The 18,915-nt window shown below is 37.5% G+C and overlaps 1 protein-coding gene across 11 annotated transcripts in view; it reads left to right on the forward strand.

Annotated features, from left to right (window-relative positions):
* The window catches only part of TRPS1 (transcriptional repressor GATA binding 1), a 250,687-nt gene that overhangs the window by 53,401 nt on the left and 178,371 nt on the right, over positions 1–18,915 (forward strand). For all 11 annotated transcript variants that reach the window (XM_066265794.1, XM_066265786.1, XM_066265790.1 and 8 more), the window contains one exon: positions 8,067–9,199. In XM_066265794.1, the coding sequence (XP_066121891.1) occupies positions 8,067–9,199 (1,133 nt within the window). The remainder of the gene's footprint in view (positions 1–8,066; positions 9,200–18,915) is intronic.

The following is an 18,915-nucleotide window of genomic DNA, read 5'->3' on the forward strand; positions in this document are numbered from 1 at the left end:
GCCATTTTTTAAGTGACTGTGATTCACTTTCATTGGTACTTTTGCTACAGAAACTAGTTCTCATAGACTGAGCCCAGGCCAAATTTTGATTTAATTGATCAAGGTTGGTACAATGTCTTATCCCTAAATTTAGGGATATTTCATCCACATGTTTGAATTAGTTTATAGTCTCCTCATTTGGAAGACTTTGTTTTAGGAATTTATGATTTAATATGTGATCTGAGAGTGGTGTTCTCCTCTTTTAGTTACTAGGCACAATCTACGTTGGTTTTTCTATGAAGATTAAATGGTAAGGAGATCCACCCAGCTCCCATTAATGTTCTCCAAGGCTGTGTAATTAAAATTTAACATTTGCTTAGGAGTGAGTATGGGAATGGGTGTGGACGCAGTGAAAAAAAATCAGAATACTTTAGAGTGTCTAATTTGAGTGTACCGTGTACCGCAGCCACACTGGGAGCTGTGGGATGTCCCTGGATTCTGAGTGTGAGGGAAGTGTGGGCTACAAGGAGAGGAGTCTGAGAATTCAGAAATTGTTTACTTGCTTAGCTGTTTTTCTCCTTACTATTTATTTAGATGACCTGTTAATATAGGGTTAAAGAACACTTGAGCCCTGGCTGGAGACTCAGTGAATAAAGCATTGTCCTGGCACCCTGAGATCCTGGGTTCAATCCTCGGTCAGGGCACATATGAGAAGCACTCAGTGAATACACAACTAAAAACAATGGACAGTGAAGTGGAACAATGAGTTGATGCTTCACCATTGTCTATCTTTCTCTCTCTTCCTCTTCCCCCTTCCCTCTTTCTCACTCTCTGTCAATGGGGGAAAAATAAAGAACACTTGAATTCTTTTATGAGTCCAATAACATATTTGGGAATCTTATAATAATAAACAGTCGTTTGTTCTAATACCTGTTTTTCCAGCTGATGGGTAGCTCGCTGCACTTGGTTTTCCACAGGCACCTCAAAGTCAACACGTGTAAAACTGAAGCTGTTAGGTCCTTCCCTAAAACAACTTTTTTTTTTTTACCATAGTTTGTTCTCTTCTGCCATTTTCAAGTCAGTCCCACTAGAAATGTCAGTTACCCTGAACTTCTTTCCGCTATGTACTTCCTTCTCAAATATTGATTGGCTTGTTGCAATCTTCCCTTCTTTATTCTTTTACTGCCACTGCCCCTTGGGTTTACTTAGTAAATTCTTAGTGGTTTCTATGCTTCGTTTCTTTTTCTTTCTCCTCCTTTCTGTACTTTTCCCCCTTCTCTTCTGTTCTCTTCTCAGTCCCCCTGCCTGCCTCCCCGTTCTCCCCTTTCCTTCTTCCATTTCTTCTCCTTTTTGCCCTCTTTTTCTCCCTCCCTCTCTATTCTTTCTATCTTCTCTCTTTCCCCGTTTTCTCTCTCCCTTCCTTCCTTTAATTTTTAAAAATTCTATTTATAGATCAATCTTCCTACATTTTGTAGGAAATGTTAGTCTACTTTGTGTAAAAAGCTTGTTGTTTTTGTTAAACCTGTATAGTTAAAAATAGACCTTCCAATAAGTCATTCCTTTTCCAAATTCTCTCTCATCCCCGTCTCCCTCCCCATTTCCCGAGAGTGACTTCCACCGTTTCACCCTCCTTTCTGCTTTACTCATGTTTCCTGCACCTGGAAAGCTTTTCCATGACCACTGTCTTTGAGACTCATCTCAAATGCCAACTCATCTGTCCACAGCTGGGTTGTCACCTCCTTCCGGAAGCCTTGGCTGACCTGTCAGGGTAGGTGAGGTCTTTTCCTCTATGTGGTCATGGAACTTGCTATAGCTCTCAGCAGAAGCGCATAATCCACTGTTGTTGTAATCGATCATCTTGGGAACCTTCTGTACTGAACCACAGACATCTGGAGTTCGGGACTGTGGTACTTCTGTGTGTATCCCCCTAGTGCCAGGCACAGCAGGCATGCAAGAAAGCACACTTCCCTGGAGGAAGGATGCTCCATAGTGATTTGACTCTCTGTTTTCCCCAGTAAGACACTCTTTGGAACATACATGCAGTTTTTATGTATCTTTCTGATGAGCTGGCAATGACGGGAGTCAATGCATGGAAAATACACAGCTTTATAATCCACCCACCTGCACTGCAGTTGGTTTTGTTTTGCATTTCCTACCCCCCCTTCCATAAAAAAGATTATCATTCAAATGATTGAGACTGAGTTCAAGATTTGTTGGCATTCTATCAGCCCAAATACCAAATAACCATAGAGAATACAATTAGTTCAATATCACACTGAGGAAAATGAGAAACCAGGTTGGGGCTTGACTATGTATTATTGTAATGAAAAGGCTGGTAAGAAAAATGTGTATAATTAAGAATAGGCAGTATTTTACCCATAAATTTTCCCCTTATAGTAATTTAAGTTTTAGTCCCCCCTCTAAGAAAACACACTTTCTGGCTCTTATAAATCCAAATGAGAAGGGTCTTTAGTCCAGTTATTCCAATGATACAAAGAATAGGCTGTGAAGGCATGAGATTGCGATGATTGACATCTAATTAGACTTGTTATTGAACTTTGGGAAGTCTCTATCAAGGTACATCATTAAGGTAGATTATATGCTCCAGTGTTTTTGAAGCATAATACTATGCAGAAACATTCCCTATGTAGATAAACACATTAATTCTGACTATATTTATTTTCAGTTGAGATTGGCCCTTACAGATTTCTTCATGTTATTTGTAACTTCAGTATTTGAACAGTGACTTTTTTTTTAACACCTTAGCTTTTTACTTTTAAGGTTTTCCTTTTTTACTATCAGCCTATAACCTCAAGCCCTCTTAACTGAGTACCCTCCTAATTGTCTCTGTTGCTATCAATTATAGTACTTGAAAATGCACCACATCTGAGGAAGAGTTTGTGTTTAAACAACTCTTTTTGTTCCATTGAACATAAGTATAGGTGCTACAGTATCATTTTAAGAGTTCTGAGGCTTTAAAAACGCCTTTTTCTGTGACATATTATTTTATATATTATTCTTTCTTGTTTGTTCCATATTATTAAAAGAAGAAACAAATTAAGGTTAAAGACCTTTAAAAAAGCCAACCATTTATATTTTTTATTTCCCTTGTGAAAAGACATATGTTTATGAATTATAAATGAAAGCTCTGGAACATACCACGTGTAAAGAATAGTTTTTAAAACCTAAGGTTAACAGAAAATAAAAAGCCAACGTGACCTCAATCAGTGGAAAACATTTTAGAATCTATTCAGCTATTTCTTTTTCATGCCTTAACAGGTATGCTGGGTGCTTCTATAGAACTCTAATTCACAAGCAATGGCTTCATAGTCATTTAAATGTTTTCTGGTGAAAGATGGATTTTTCTCTATTTTTTTGTCTTAAGTGAGAAGCGAGAAGGCAGAGAGACAGACTCCTGTATGACCCCCAACTGGGATCTACCTAGCAAGCTCCCTATAAGGCGATGCTCTACCCATCTGGGGCTGTTGATCCGATGCTCAGCAACCAAACTATTTTGGTGCCCAAGACAAGGCCATGGAGCCATCCTCAGCGCCTGGTGCCAACTTGGTCCAACAGAACCATGGCTGCAAGAGAAAGAGAGAGATAGAGAGAGAGAACGAGGGGATGGAGAAGCAGATGTTCGCTTCTCCCGTGTGCCCTGACTGGGAATTGAAACCCAAACATCTACATGCCACGCTGATGCTCTACCACTGAGCCAACCGCTCAAGGTTATTGTTCTGGTTTTTTTTGAAGAAACCCATATGTGTCAGGTTGAATCAATAATAATGGGACCATGAATTACTGTCACTTATCCCAGATAACTCACGGGCCGTCATGAGAAATTTCTCTGTATGCTCCCATGCTGAGTTTTCTGTCATCTCCCATACTGAGTTCATTCATTCAACCTGAATGTATTAAGTCCCTGCTTACTTCCAAAGATAAAGGACTATAAATGAAGCCTTAGCTTAGTAACACAGAATAGAACTTTCTTATTTACGGCTAAGAATGCTAGGAGTGACAAGATTATGAGTTTATCACTGATTGACTTCACCCCTTTCCCTCTAGTCAATATTTTTAACCCATTGGCAGGATAAATTCAGTTAGGCAATTCATTCTATTAAATAATTCTGTTTATGCGACTAGTACTGTAGAGTATACTGTCGACTATGGTATTCACTAGTCACATGGGGCTCTATAGATTTCGGTTCGTTAAAACTGAATTAATGAAAAATTCATCAAGACTACTTACATTAAATTTAAAAGTCAGCCCCTCAGTTTCACTGCCCCCCTTTCATGTGCTTAACAGCCCCATGTGGCTAGTGGCTACTGTCTGGGACATGGTAAACTACAGAACATCTCCATCATCTCAGAAAGTTCTGCTGGACAGCACTGACCTAGAGTTTACAAATCGCTTTCAGATACATTTACTCCTTTAACTTTCACGATAATCCTATAACGGCAAGGTGTACAATATTGATTATATCCATGAAGGTTTAGATACCAGGGGAGAGAGTAAATAATGTGTCTTTCCACAGATTTTTAACTACTGAACTTTTCTTGGGGCAAACCAATGCAAGTAAAGATGAGTGTAAGTGAATAAAGAATTTTATCTACAAATTTTGACTTTTTAATGTAAGTGATTTAAAGACAGAGATGTGGTCTATCTAGCTTGTGTATTGTCGTAACCTGATGTTTATCACAGGGAAGGCACAAATTAAACACTCAGTAGTTACTTGGTTACTGCTTGGATGAATGAATGAAGAGTTATAATGTTTGGTCCAAACAATTTACAGTTTACTATAAAATTTAAAATGTAGATATCTGTATCAAAGAGACTACTGAATTAATGAGTTATAATTAAAGTCCTGATTAACAAAAGAAGAAAGATTAAAACTTATCATCTTAATCTGCTCTTTTTTAGTATAGTCATAGTTAGAAAACGGGAAGGTTATTCCACCCCTTGCTGTGTTTAACCATTTGAAAAGTTTGAGATAATTCTTTGAATGTGTAGGCACTGTTTCCTGGCAATGACATTAAATAAACTCTTACTCCACACACTTGTCTTACGTAGCAGTTCTTGCTGTGTATTAGTGTTTAACTTAGAATTGTTATAAATTAACATTTGTGAGTCATGAAAATCAAATGTATATGGTCAATGGTCTTAGGTATGGTCTGCTCAAATAATAAACTTTGTTTTAGTTTAGAAGGGAATTTATATGATAGACATCAGTTCTGTTTTGCCATGACCTACGTGTACATCCCTTACAGAGAAAGAGTAAAAATGACCACAAAGTTGCCTCAAGCTTGCTTATTTTTTTGTTTGTTTTGCACGAGAAAAGGAATACACTGAGGAATTAACATTTTCCAAAGTTGGCTTTATAATATGTAAAGTATGTAATTCTAATATTATATTAGCTTTTAATAAGGTAGATACTAATATAATTTACTATTGTTTACAAAGAAGGCAAATCGAAAACCTACAGAGAGCAGTGTTGGTGTTCTTGCCATCAGATGTGGTCTTTATGTTTTTGTTTGCTTGGGTGGTTTGGAAAGAACAGTCACTAGTATGAAGGTGCTCTTCAGCATAGAGTATGTAACTATGAAAAGCATCCTAAATAATGGAGTTGGCTGGTTTTCCATGGATAAAAAAAACACAACTTAAAGGCACACAGACACCACCAACTAAAAAGATTTAATGTAGTTATCACAGTAGCTTAGTTTATCCTGAACCAAAATGCCTTACCTACAGGTTTTCTTTCTCTTATTTTCCCCTCAAAATGGCTTAAAAAAATTTTTTTTTACAGCCTCTTTACCTGATGATAGTCACTCTTAGCCTGGATTTTCTGATTCTTATGGTTGTTGTCCAATAAATACTGCAAAGGATGTTGTGATGTTTAGTAATAATTTAAATTTCACTTCAGAAATCCTATTTTGGGGATTCCTTAAGTCTGCACTCCCTGTTTGTCCCTTTCTGGGTGGACACGGACCGTGAGGCTTGAAAATGACAAGATGAGCGACAGAGCGGTGAAGTGCATGGCTTCTCAGGAATCCCCGTTCTTCCAGCAGAAGTTAAGAACGTTTCACGTTAGGAAGCACAGCAATTCTGAAGCGACGTGGCAGCTAAAAGGAGCACATCTCATACTTAGATTTTGTCTACTGGCTTCCTGTGCTGCTTTTAGGAAAGAAGGGGATACTTCTGAATTTACCCTCTTTGATTCAAAGCTGAAGTTTGGGAACAGAGTACTCGAGTGGACGGCATCTCATTTCAACGTTTTGCTTTTGAGAATAAGGTTTCTCTTCACCTCCAGTGATTTGGGAAATAGAAGGAGGAATTTTGCAATATAGTATGCAAAAAGTCCTTTTTGGTGCAGACTTTAGTAGCTTTAGTCGCTGAAGTGGTGGGTTAGAGTGGTGAATAGACTCTGTCCTCATGTGGTCCTGGCTTTGACGTCTATCACACCACTGATTGGCAGGTGCTGTCTGGGAGAGTGCCTCATTCTTCCTCTTTTGGTTACATGATGCTTTACTGTGGACAGACTGAAATCTGTGTGCTTGCCCTCAGTGGGTGGAGACATTTGTCAAAAGTGAGACATTGTCATCCTTTGTTCAAAGGCTGTGGGAGACCTTCCTAAATGATCGTCTTAATGTTCCATAAATGTTGAGCTGTTTATGTGTTCATGCACATTTCCTAGAACTGTAATATTGGAAATAAATTTAGAGGTTGCCCCAATTGAGGAAGCTATTGTTCAGAGGCCAAGTCATTTGACCAAGGTCACAACTTTCTCTAAGTGGAAGAATGGGCTTCAGTCTTGGTCTTGTGCCACAGCGGCACAAACATGTTTCTTAGTGTGCTGAAGGGATATTGTCTGCATATTAAGTAGGACTTTTTAAATGATTTTGAGATGCTTGAGACTTTTCTCATGGATTGATTTGGATATGAGCAGTGATCACACATGTCATTTTTGAGCAGCTGTTGAAGAAGGCAGAACGTGTGATTATGCCACGTGCTTAATCTACGACATCTGGTACCAGAAAATATTTAAAATTCTCTGATAGTTGGATGAAAAAGTTTATCCCTCCTTGAAGCATTTCAGTCAAAGACTCTATTTTAAGCCAGAGATTTTGGCTGCTTGTTGGTGGCACGTAGTTAAGGCTGTGCATTAGGGTACCCGCCGCAAAGGGAGTAAGGATTTTATATAAAATGTCCTTTGAAGGCTTTCAGTGCCCTGATACTGTACAATTTTATAACTTCAGGCAGAACGGAAAGCTGTGGTGTCTTTATGGTAGAATTGTTTTATTTGGCCTTAGTACATCCTCACAACTCACTCTCAGTAGGGGCTGCCTTTTCTAGGAGACAGAACCTTAATCTAATAAGGCCCTGTTATGTTTTCTTCTTTCCATTTGTCCTATAGTGGGAAGCATTTTAAAGCTTTACAATGGCCCTCCTTCACTGTGACTTCAAGCCCCCTGCATACATTTCATTTTTCATCTTATCGTGCCTGCTCAGGCTTTAATTATAAGCCATTCTGTGTGATCGGGTTAGGGTCATTATTTTGCCCCCGAAATAAAGTGTAGTCTTGCCTACAGTCTCATTGCTGTAGAAACTGAATAGAGGATTTCCTTGGAGAATCTCTGCATTGAGTAATCTCTGAGTAACTGCCTCTGCTCTTGACAGCAACCCTTAGCCTTGTCAGAAGAAACCCCACATGGTTTGGATGCTTCATCAAGTTCTGGATTTGAAGGAGGCGGTAGTAAAATCTTCTTCATTGGCAGATGTTTTCCTAGTTGTTTTTTTTTTTTAAGTACAGACTATTAAATTCTTTGAATTAGTTAAAATAGTCCCTTTATTATTTACCTTCTTCTGATATTTTGGCCAAAAATGTTTATCATAATGAGCCTCTCATAGAGTAGCTATTGAATAACGAAGAGTAGATTTATTTGGCTTTGCTTATCCAGGTGACTTCCTAACAAGCCCAAGTTCTCGTGTACTTTCTGATGTGGAATACTTGCCAGTGTGCCTTGCTCCCTCCTACGGAGAGTACTGAATGAACGATACCTTTCAATAACATCCGTCTCTTCTATACCAGGTCACGTCAGGTGGAACGTTCATTGGCATTGGACGGAAAACACCAGACTGCCAAGGGAACACCAAGTACTTCCGCTGTAAATTCTGCAATTTCACTTACATGGGCAACTCATCGACTGAACTAGAACAACATTTTCTTCAGACTCACCCAAACAAAATCAAAGCTCCTCTCCCCTCCTCTGAGGGGGCCAAACCTGCAGAGAAAAACTCTAACAAGTCCGCCCCTGCACTTCGATCCAGTGACTCTGGGGACCTGGGGAAGTGGCAGGACAAGATCACCGTCAAGGCCAGCGATGACACGCCTGTTGGCTACTCAGTGCCCATCAAGCCCCTCGACTCCTCCAGACAAAACGGCGCAGAGGCCACCAGTTACTACTGGTGTAAATTTTGTAGTTTCAGCTGTGAGTCATCTAGCTCACTTAAACTGCTAGAACATCATGGCAGGCAGCACGGAGGAGCGCAGTCAGGCGGCCTTAATCCAGAGTTGAATGACAAACTGTCCAGGGGCTCCGTCATTAATCAGAATGATCTAGCCAAAAGTGCGGAAGGGGAGACAATGGCCAAGGCAGAGAAGGGCTCCAGTGGGGCCAAAAAGAAGGACTTCCCCAGCAAAGGAGCCGAGGATAATGTGGTAACAAGCTACAATTGTCAGTTCTGCGACTTCAGATATTCCAAAAGCCATGGCCCCGATGTCATTGTCGTGGGGCCACTTCTTCGTCATTATCAACAGCTCCACAACATTCACAAGTGTACCATTAAGCACTGTCCATTCTGTCCCAGAGGCCTTTGCAGCCCAGAAAAGCACCTTGGAGAAATCACTTACCCGTTCGCATGTAGAAAAAGTAATTGTTCCCACTGTGCGCTCTTGCTTTTGCACTTGTCTCCTGGGGCGGCCGGAAGCTCGCGAGTCAAACACCAGTGCCATCAGTGCTCCTTCTCCACGCCCGACGTGGATGTGCTCCTCTTCCATTATGAGAGCGCGCATGAGTCCCAGGCGTCCGATGTCAAACAGGAAGCCAACCATCTGCAAGCATCATCGGAGGGGCAGCTGGCCGTCAAGGAAAGCAAAGAACACTCATGCACCAAATGTGATTTCATTACCCAGGTGGAAGAAGAGATTTCCCGACACTACAGGTAAGCCATAGGGGGTGGGGAGAAGACATCAAGAAATTGATAGAATCTAGCAGGCTGATCCAGAAACAGTTGGGAATGAATGTAGCGACCTGGGGAAGTTACAGAACAAAGTCACATAAAAGATCATTCATAAAACTGCAGATTATATATTTACAGAGGTGATAACCACAGATTTTCATTGGATCACTTGTTTTACACTATTTACTCTTCTGTTTCCTACCTGTTTTATACCAGTTCCTGGGTGTATTTTGAAATCCGTAGCATTGCTGATAACGCTGATGAGTTTACTGATTGACCACAGTTCAGTTATTTGTTCTTGCTAAATATGGCTCCCTATTTCATTATTTTGACGGAGCTGCTTCCAAATGAAAGGTACCCCAATACTTTGTTTCCACTGGGAGACAGTTCCATCAAGAACATGTTGCTCATTTTTCTTTTAAAAAGACTGGACATTCTTTGTTTAAATAATTGAGCAGCAACCTTGTTTCGCATGCATATAGTAGTCTGAAGGTGAGAATTCTGCAATAGGTGTTATTTGGGTTTCTGTACTCTCGCTGGTAACATTGTGTAAGTCATTTCAGATTTGTAAACACAGATAGAGTATGTCAGTGTTTCCTTCTACATTCACGCAGTTCTCTTTGTAAATGTTGATTTTCCTAATTAATCTTTATATTTTCAGAGATGAGTTTCGGATGCATATCTTTATTTTATTTATGTATTCATTCCTTACCTAATCAGTTCCAAAAATATATACTTCAGCAGCCACTGATAGAGAAAATAAGACAGACCTAGTCAGTGCCCTCGTGGAGCTTACAGTTTAGTAAGAGATCTTAACAGATCATAAGAGTGATGAGTATCTTAAAAGATGAAGCAGAGACCAATGTGTTTGAATATAATGACAACATGGCCCGACAGGATAGATTAGGAAATGTTTCCCTGAGGAAGGAGCATCTAAACTGAGGCTTGGTTATAATAGGAATTAGGGCAGCAAAATCCTGGTATCACAGCATGTTCAGATACGACTTAGCGCTTATTGGATGCTTTTTTGTTGTTACACTTCTAAGCATCAATGTAAAGAGCTTTACGTATGATTTTTAGGTGATTTTCCATATGGAGATAACTTGATATCCAAATTTAAAACTTGATACATCCTAAGATTTTAATCAATTCCTCTCATTCCTTTTAAAAGTTGTGTGTTTTACTGGGGTATGTATGTTTGTTTGCACAGTCACACTCAGTACCGAAGTCGTTCATGTCCAACAATAGGCTAATAATGTTAGATGTTAAATTGAAGGGCATCTTGATGTTCACAGTGAATCTAAATGTTCAGAAAACACTTCCTTATGATCGACACTGTTTCATTTATAAGGTCAGCCCTAGGAAAGACACAGTCCTGCAGTCAAACATGTTCACACTTGCGGTTGGCGTTTCTGGCTCTGATGGTAGCTGCATGCTAATTTGTTTTTGAGACTAGCAGACATTAGCTTTCTTCCGAGCTTATCCAGTGTGCATCTTGCACATGCACATTTGTTATGTAATGTAAACATTTGCAAGTGTGCATGCATATTTGTTAGGTGATATAAAAATTAGAGAACCTGTTATTGCTTTGAAGGAGGAGGCTTTCCTTAATCATGATTAAGTCAGTCAGAACACACACACACACACACACACACACACACACTATGATACATCTAGATCACAGATCACTTAGATGAGTAGTTATCCTCCAGGAAGCTGAGGCCATTGCTTGAAAACCTGTCTGAAAAATTAGTTTCTATATCCTTTGGTGAAACAAACAAACAAAAAATCCTAAGACATAAAAGTATGGATAAAAATATTATGGAACACTCTCAGAGTTCACTTAGTATTTATTAAGGAAAATAAGGTCCACAGGGGAGAGACTAGTCAAGTCTACTTTACTGCTGTGTCTACATGATTTAGCACGATGCCAGGATGGTTAATAGGTGCTCAGTGAGTATCTGTACATAAATGAAATCCTGTGAGATTTTGACTTCAGTAATTGGCATAAACTGGGACCTCCATGATAAGTTACAGTTTAATCTTTGACTATTATATGGTCTCGGAATCCTTCTGAGGACCTAGAGTCTACACAAACTGACATGTGCACTTTAAATTTACATCAACCTCTCAGTGTTATATTAGATTAAAAAAATGAATAGTGTTTGTCCTTAGGGCCTTACAACAATCTTGCACTTACTCTTAAAAACTGATGGAGTATGTGTGATCCTAGAGTCTTTAAGTTGCTGAGCAGCTTATCACAGGTCTTTTTATAAATTCCTTTAGAAATATTGGAAATTTAGACAATTGAAATTTCAGGAGTCCCAGCGAATGGAGGCTGCAGGGGTGTGACAGGAAATAGTCCCATGGATGTAAAAAATTTGACCTGTTAACAAACCATTTTCCCCAAATGCCATATTTTAAGATAGTATAAAAGGAAAAATTTACCATATCACAATAATATCTTTCTAGTTACATTTATGTTTATTCATAATCATGTATGTGGGGAAACTTTCCCCATAATTCTGTTTTACTGTGGAATATTCTAGACTCTTAAGTGGTATATACAAACTTAAAGTGTAGTAAAACTAAGCTGAGAACTGTACAATATGTGAACTCATGTTGCCCTAAAAAAAAACATTACAGCTGAGGGGAGGAGAGTTGATTTAGAGCTATGAGCAGAACACCTCAGTGTGGGCTTCATGGGCAGTTCCCAAAGACCCAAGTTTAACCTGGGCTGAACTGCAAACATTACCCAGGCAGTAACTGGAACCTGGTCAGCTTTCTTAATGTTTCAAATTTACTTCTGATACCCCAGCTCACTCCATGACTGAGTTATAGTTCACTCTTGTTTGTATCTCATACTCCATTTTTTTTAGAATTTAATTAAATAGTGTACCTATTCTCTAACTGGCTACCATTCTCTCCATCAAAATATTCAGTGTTATAATTTATGTCTCTGGAGTAAGGAAGAGGACTATCTCCTTATAAAACATACTTTTGAAATGCCTTGCTAAACTTCCATGAATTAAGGAAAATGTCTGAAGCTTTTCTCTTTTCCTTTCACCAAGAGTGAACTTAACCCAGACTGGAGAGAGTGAAGCAACACAGAGTGTGAGGTTTAGGGGGCAGATGCCAGTATTTATGCTGCATTTGAGCAGGAGTCTGAGCCTGGGGTGTCTGGCACAGAGATTGTGCAGAACCTGAATTTTACTCTAAGTTGACACCTTGAAGGGGGGCTGAAGTAATTCCATATATTAGTGCCTTCTTTGGACTCCTGTCAGAAGTACATACAAGTGTACAGCAATTTTTACCTCCATGATGTCCATGGCCCAAGATAAACCTTGAATGAACTCACTATTAACAAAATTTTCTGGCCCTGGCTAGTTGGCCCAGTGGTAGAGCATTGATCCAGCATGTGGAAGTCCCAGGTTCCATTCCGGTCAGGGCATATAGAAAAAGCAACCATCTGCTTCACCTCCTTTCCCCTCCTCACTCTCTCTCTCTCCCGCAGCCATGGCTCAGTTGATTCGAGTGCATTGGCCCTGATGCTGAGGATGTCCCCTTGGAGCCTCTGCCTCAGGCACTAAAAATAGCTTGGTTGTGAGCATAGCCCCAGATGGACAGAGCATCAGCCCAGACCAGGGTTGCTGGGTGGATCCCGGTCAAGGTGCATGCAGGAGTCTTTCTCCATCTCCCCTCTTCTCACTTAAATTTAAAAACAAATTATCCATACAGACAAAATGCAAATAATAGCTTTAGATACACAGCAACAGTTTATAATGACAAAATAATAAATAAATGTTTAAAAATGAAAATTAGAGTTAGGAGTTGATAAAGCTATATGACACTATAAATGAATACTCAAAAAGAAACAAGTAATATTTTTGAATTGAAAATATAATTATTGAAACTTAAAACATATGGATAGGCTCAATAACAGATCAGCTAATGATTGAGATCAAATGAATTAATCAGAAGTTAAATCTAAGGATGTTAGCCAAAATACTTAAGAGAGGGGAAGGGATGGAAAGTACCAAAAGTAGTTCTAATATGTGTCTTTAAATTAGAGTCCCCCCAATAAAAGGAGTATAGTCAACGGAAGATAAGGAGTCAGTATTTGAGGAGATAATAGCAGAAAACTTTCTAGAACTGATAAAAGATACAAATACCTAGATACATGAAAGCACAGCTTATATTAAACAGGTAATCCAAGAATAACTGTGTGGTTTCACTTGTGCACAGATTTTATTTAATTGACCACAGTTCAGTTGACCTGTGTAGTTCAAACCTAAGTTGTTCAAAGGTCAACTCTGTGGTTGAGACTCCTCATATGTGAAGGGCTGAGCATAGTTATATCTGAACTTTTGACGGTGAGGGAGATCAGCACCCATAGCCCATTGTTGTAGTGGTCAACTGCCTATACAGATACACTCAGTTATAGACATCTTAGAGGAAGTGTTTAAATGCCAAGGCAGAGGGATCCTTTAGAGCAGATAGAGAAAAACAATATATCAACTACTCAGAAAAGACAGGTTAATAGCAGACCTTTTATCCCAACATTGGAAACCAGGAGGAGAAATACTGTTTAAAGTTTGAAGGAGGAATACTTTTCAAAGTTTGAAGAAGGAAAACAAAAGCAGACAACCTAGTATTGTCTAACTGTTAAAACTATCTTCCAGGAATAAGCACAAAGACATTTTCACTTAAGCAAAGACCAGAGTAAGTCTAAATAATCATAGCCTGCCTAATTTATGCAGTTAAAGAGGGACAGACTAAAATATTGGGCAAAACTAATATGTAAGTTTGTAGAGGAAATCTTCAGAATTAACTTGTTCCGAGGTCGTAATTGAATTGTCTGGAGTTAGTGAATTAGGGCTTTGTTATACATATTTGGAAAATTTTAAGGATAGTCAATGAAAGAATAGTAAATGTGTATATAACTTCCAAAGCTTCAGAGGAGAAAATTAGAATAACAAAATAATAACACCCATACTATTCAACCTGGTTTTTAAAAAGTAGTGAAAGAAGATACATGGGAAGTTATGATAAATAGGATTTTAAAAGTAGGATACTAAATCAAAAGTCTAGATATCAAAAATCTTGGTGAGCCCTATGTGTTTTAAACTTTCCACTTATTAGCCTGACCAGGCAATGGCGCAGTGGGTAGAGCATTGGACTGGGATGCAGAGGACCAGGTTCGAGATCCCGAGGTTGTCAGCTTGAACTCGGGCTCATCTGGTTTGAGCAAAGCTCACCAGCTTGGACCCAAGGTCACTGGCTCAAGCAAGGGGTCACTTGGTCTGCTGTAGCCCCTCTACCCCCGTCAAGGCACATATAAGAAAGCAATCAATGAACAACTAAGGTGCCACAACGAAGAACTGATGCTTCTCATCTCTCTTTCTTCCTGTCTATCTGTCCCTCTCTCTGACTCTCTCTGTCTTTGTCACCAAAAAAAACCAAACAAAAAAAAACAACCCCAAAACAAAACAAAAAAACCAAACTCTCCATTTATTAGACTTATTTAAAAAGAAAATTCAATTATAAGCTATTTACAGGATACACACTCAAACCATAAGGTTATTGAGAGTTTGAAAGAAAAAAATAGACTGAGTTAATAGAGCAAGTATAATCCAAAGGAAAGTTGAAATAATCGCATAAATCTTAGGTTTGAAGACAGAAAACATGAGGGACAGGTCATTACATAATGATAAGATGTCCAATTTTTCAGAAGAATATAAATAAATATATACTGCTCACAAAAATTAGGGGATCAGGGAACGTGCAGACACTTCAATACTTTCAGCCTTTTGTATAGGGTATTTTCACCAAGGAAATAAAAGTTGGTTTTGTATCTCATTTGCATAATCAAACAACTTTCTTTGAATTGACGTTTGCTTTTTTGATGTTCTTGTTTAATAAGAAAAAATCAAAAATTTTTTATCACTTCATATTTATTTTGAAATATCCCCTAATTTTTGTGAGCAGTATATATATAAAACAAAAATTGATAGACAACTACAGGGAAAATTTGACCAACTATATCACAGTGGTAAATTTTAAAAAACTTTTGTTTGTAAAGATTTAACATAAATAATTTTTTTAAATATAAAGACTTGAACAATAAATTAACACACTTGATTTAATGAAAATAGTTAATTCTGCACTCACCAATAATAGAATACATATGCTTTTCAAGCAGATATAAAATGGTTAAAAAGACTGACACATATGTAGCCAAAAAAGAAGGAAAAAACACAAAATTCAGAAAAATAGTAAAAGGGAACATATCCTTTGGCTCAGTGTAATTAAGTTAGACCTTAATAACAAAAATATAAAGATAAATGTACTTTACAGAAGGCAAACACTAAGCAATGAAAAAATGAGGTCACGTTATGAATCTCAGAAAGCATAGGTATTAAGAGAAAAAATATTATAAGAGGTAAAATGGTCAGTATATATTTATGAAGTGAATTTGACAAATTCTGGCAGGATCAGATGCTCACATTCCTAAGGGCTGCCTAATTTCACACCTCTGAAGAAAACGTCTTCTATGGCTGCACTAGAAAGCGTGCAAGAAGTTTTAGAGCAATATTTTTTGAAAGAGCAAACAACCCAAAGAAAAATCAAAAGCAAAACTAAGGTGGAAACAGTCCCAAATGTTCACAGGAAATTAAATTATTTGTGGATTTTTCATGTGATATATTTTAGAGGACTGAATTTGAATAAACGGTAGCCAAATACAACATGGATAAATCATGGGAAATAATTTGGCTGAATGAAAACAAATTGAAGAAGACTCTTTGCAGCCTGATACCATTTTATTTAAGAAAGTTTAAACACTAGCAAAACAGAACTATATACCTATAAAAATATATATTCATATATATATGATGTTTATACATTTACATTTATATGCATATATTTAACTGTACCATAAATATTATTTTCTCTCTATATATAAAATTTTCCTCTCTCTCATTCTCTCTCTCTCTCTCTCCATATATATACAGGGTGAGGCAAAAGTAGGTTTATAGTTGTGCATATGGAGAATAATGCAATAATTAATAAATATTTATAATAAGACAAAAATAAATTGTTTCACATGTTCACAACTGTAAAGCTACTTTTGTCCCACCCTGTATGTAAATATAACACATAGACTAGCTATTTTTGTACATAGGCTCATTTACTTATGTATTTATAATCATATTGTATGATTTTGTGATTATGTTTCAGCTTTTAGTTTTGTAAACATGAATATGAATATTCATAATACGTATGTGTATATAGAAATACAATGTGGGTGTATGTGGTTAACACTATATGATACAATTTTAAAATGAAAATCATGCCTCAGTTCTCATCAGTACACATGTCCAATTAATAATGACTAAATGCTCAATCTCCCTTGTTATTATGGTAGCAGGTGGATTAGGGTAAAAAAGGGATAAATGGTAATGGAAGGAGACTAGACTATGAGTGGTGAGCACACAATACAATATACAGATGATGTATTATAGAATTCTACTTGAAACCTATATAATTAACCAACGTAATCCCAATAAATTCAATAAAAGTTATTTTTAGAGAAGAACTATTTAAAAATCATTAATATAATCACTGTCTACCAACTTGTTCTCTAGAATGGGAAAAAAAATATTCATATGTTTTGGTAGTGTATGTGATGACAAGCATCTGTCCATTCAGAGATTTATGAATGCCTTTCAGAATTTTTTCACTGTTTGAATCTTCTAGACATGAAATATATAATTCAGGCTGAAGGAGAGAACATTGGCTATAGTAGCTGTAAATTAATGTATCTACTGCTCAGTCTCTGTTTTCAAAGAGCTAGTGAAAGAACATGGACAATGTGGGCTGCTAATTCTGAAGAAGAGATTTTATGATAAGCACTTAGTTATCAACACATCGGGAAAAACCAACTACACAATGCATTAGTACAGAGTTAAAAGGATGAGGGCCATGATGGTTATATTTGGATTTGTATATGTAATGGGACATGTTCTTTTAAACAATACCTAATAAATCAGATGCCTGTAATACCTTGAAATGGATACAATAGTACAAGTTGAAAATTTCCCCTGGGAAACAGAATGTTACTGAAGATATTTAAGTTCATCAAGAAAATAACTCACGGCCCTGACCAGTGGCTCAGTGGATGGAATGTTGGGCCAGCATATGGACGTCCTGTGTTTGATTCCAGGTCAGGGCAACTAGATAAGCGACCATCTGCTTCCTCCTCCTTCTCTCACTCTTACCATCCTGCAGCCAGTGACTTGATTAGTTCAAGTGTATCCTGGGCACTGAGGATGGCTGTGTTGGAGAACAATGGCCTCAGGTACTAGAAATAGCCCAGTACTCTAGGATTGGCTCAAGACCGGGTTGCTGGGGGGATCCTGGTCAGGGTGCATGTGGAAGTCTGCCTCACTATCTCTCGTACTCTCATCTAGGAGAAAAAAAAAGAAAAGAAAAGAAAATAACTCACAATTGCAATACCTTAAATTATTTGAATACATGATTTTTTAGAAATTCAGAAGACATCCTGAAGACAGTACAACCATTATTTTCATTTCATATTGGTTTATATAAATTCTGTTCTAATTTCTTAATTACTTTCTATTTTATAATAAAACTTATCTTTCTCTTTTGAACATTTCATATGGGATATCTTCTCAAAAGTGAACCACAAGTTGAAATTTTTTAGATATGACATTAGCTGTATTTTTTTCTACTACTTGAAAATGAAATCAGCTCACAACCCTCTTAAAAGAAACAGTTACTCTAAATGAGTATCAGATTATTTTGGCTTAAAACATAGACAATGAGTGTACTAAATGGAATTTTATTCAGAATTTCAGTTTTTTCCAGATTTTAGTTTGTCTGCTATTCCTCTTACTTCACTGAGGCTCAGTATTAGATTTCCAACTTCTAACAGTTGATAAATCTGGTTATTCACCCATAATTCTTTTGCCTGGTTTTCATTTAATCATTCTACAGTGTCACTAATCTCAAGTACCACACGTGTAGACATTTATAACAACAAAGTGTATAGTACAGAAATGATTACCTTTATTAGATGTCAGATCTACTGAGCTAAATTAAATCACCTCTACTTACCCTCGTTTGTGACAATTTATCTATAGGTGTCTGATTTCATGATAACCCAAAAATATCTTTCAAAGTCTAATTGATTGGTATTTATGATTTATTGGATTACTATGATGTCCATGTAGTCATTGAAGAAGAAAAATTGTGGTTAAAACTACTGAGAGTGAAATACAATTATTTGTATAATGAAGGTGAGTTTTGCAAGTGATGGCATACATATCTGGAAGTTAACTTGTAATGTAGAGAAAGCAAGCATTGCCCAGAGCTGACTTCACATGTATTAGCATCTGGTTTACTATGAAAATAGAAATAAAGACAGAGTAGAGTAGAAGAGCAGCATCTTTTAGCAGACCTTCTTTTTTTAGAATCTAAAATATCTTAACCCTTTATGAATTATGAATTATGAATGTGTTTTTAATCTCCGCAAATGAATGAAATGCTGCTACCAAGATAAAAGCCCACTGTGCATTGAAATGTGAATGGGTCTGAAATAAATGCTTTTTATACCACATGAAAATTCTGTACAGTAGGATAAGGAATAAAACATCTCTTCTCATAGAAATTTTGTC

The sequence above is a fragment of the Saccopteryx bilineata genome, chromosome 3, assembly GCF_036850765.1.
Source record: "Saccopteryx bilineata isolate mSacBil1 chromosome 3, mSacBil1_pri_phased_curated, whole genome shotgun sequence".
Classification (NCBI taxonomy): domain Eukaryota; kingdom Metazoa; phylum Chordata; class Mammalia; order Chiroptera; family Emballonuridae; genus Saccopteryx; species Saccopteryx bilineata.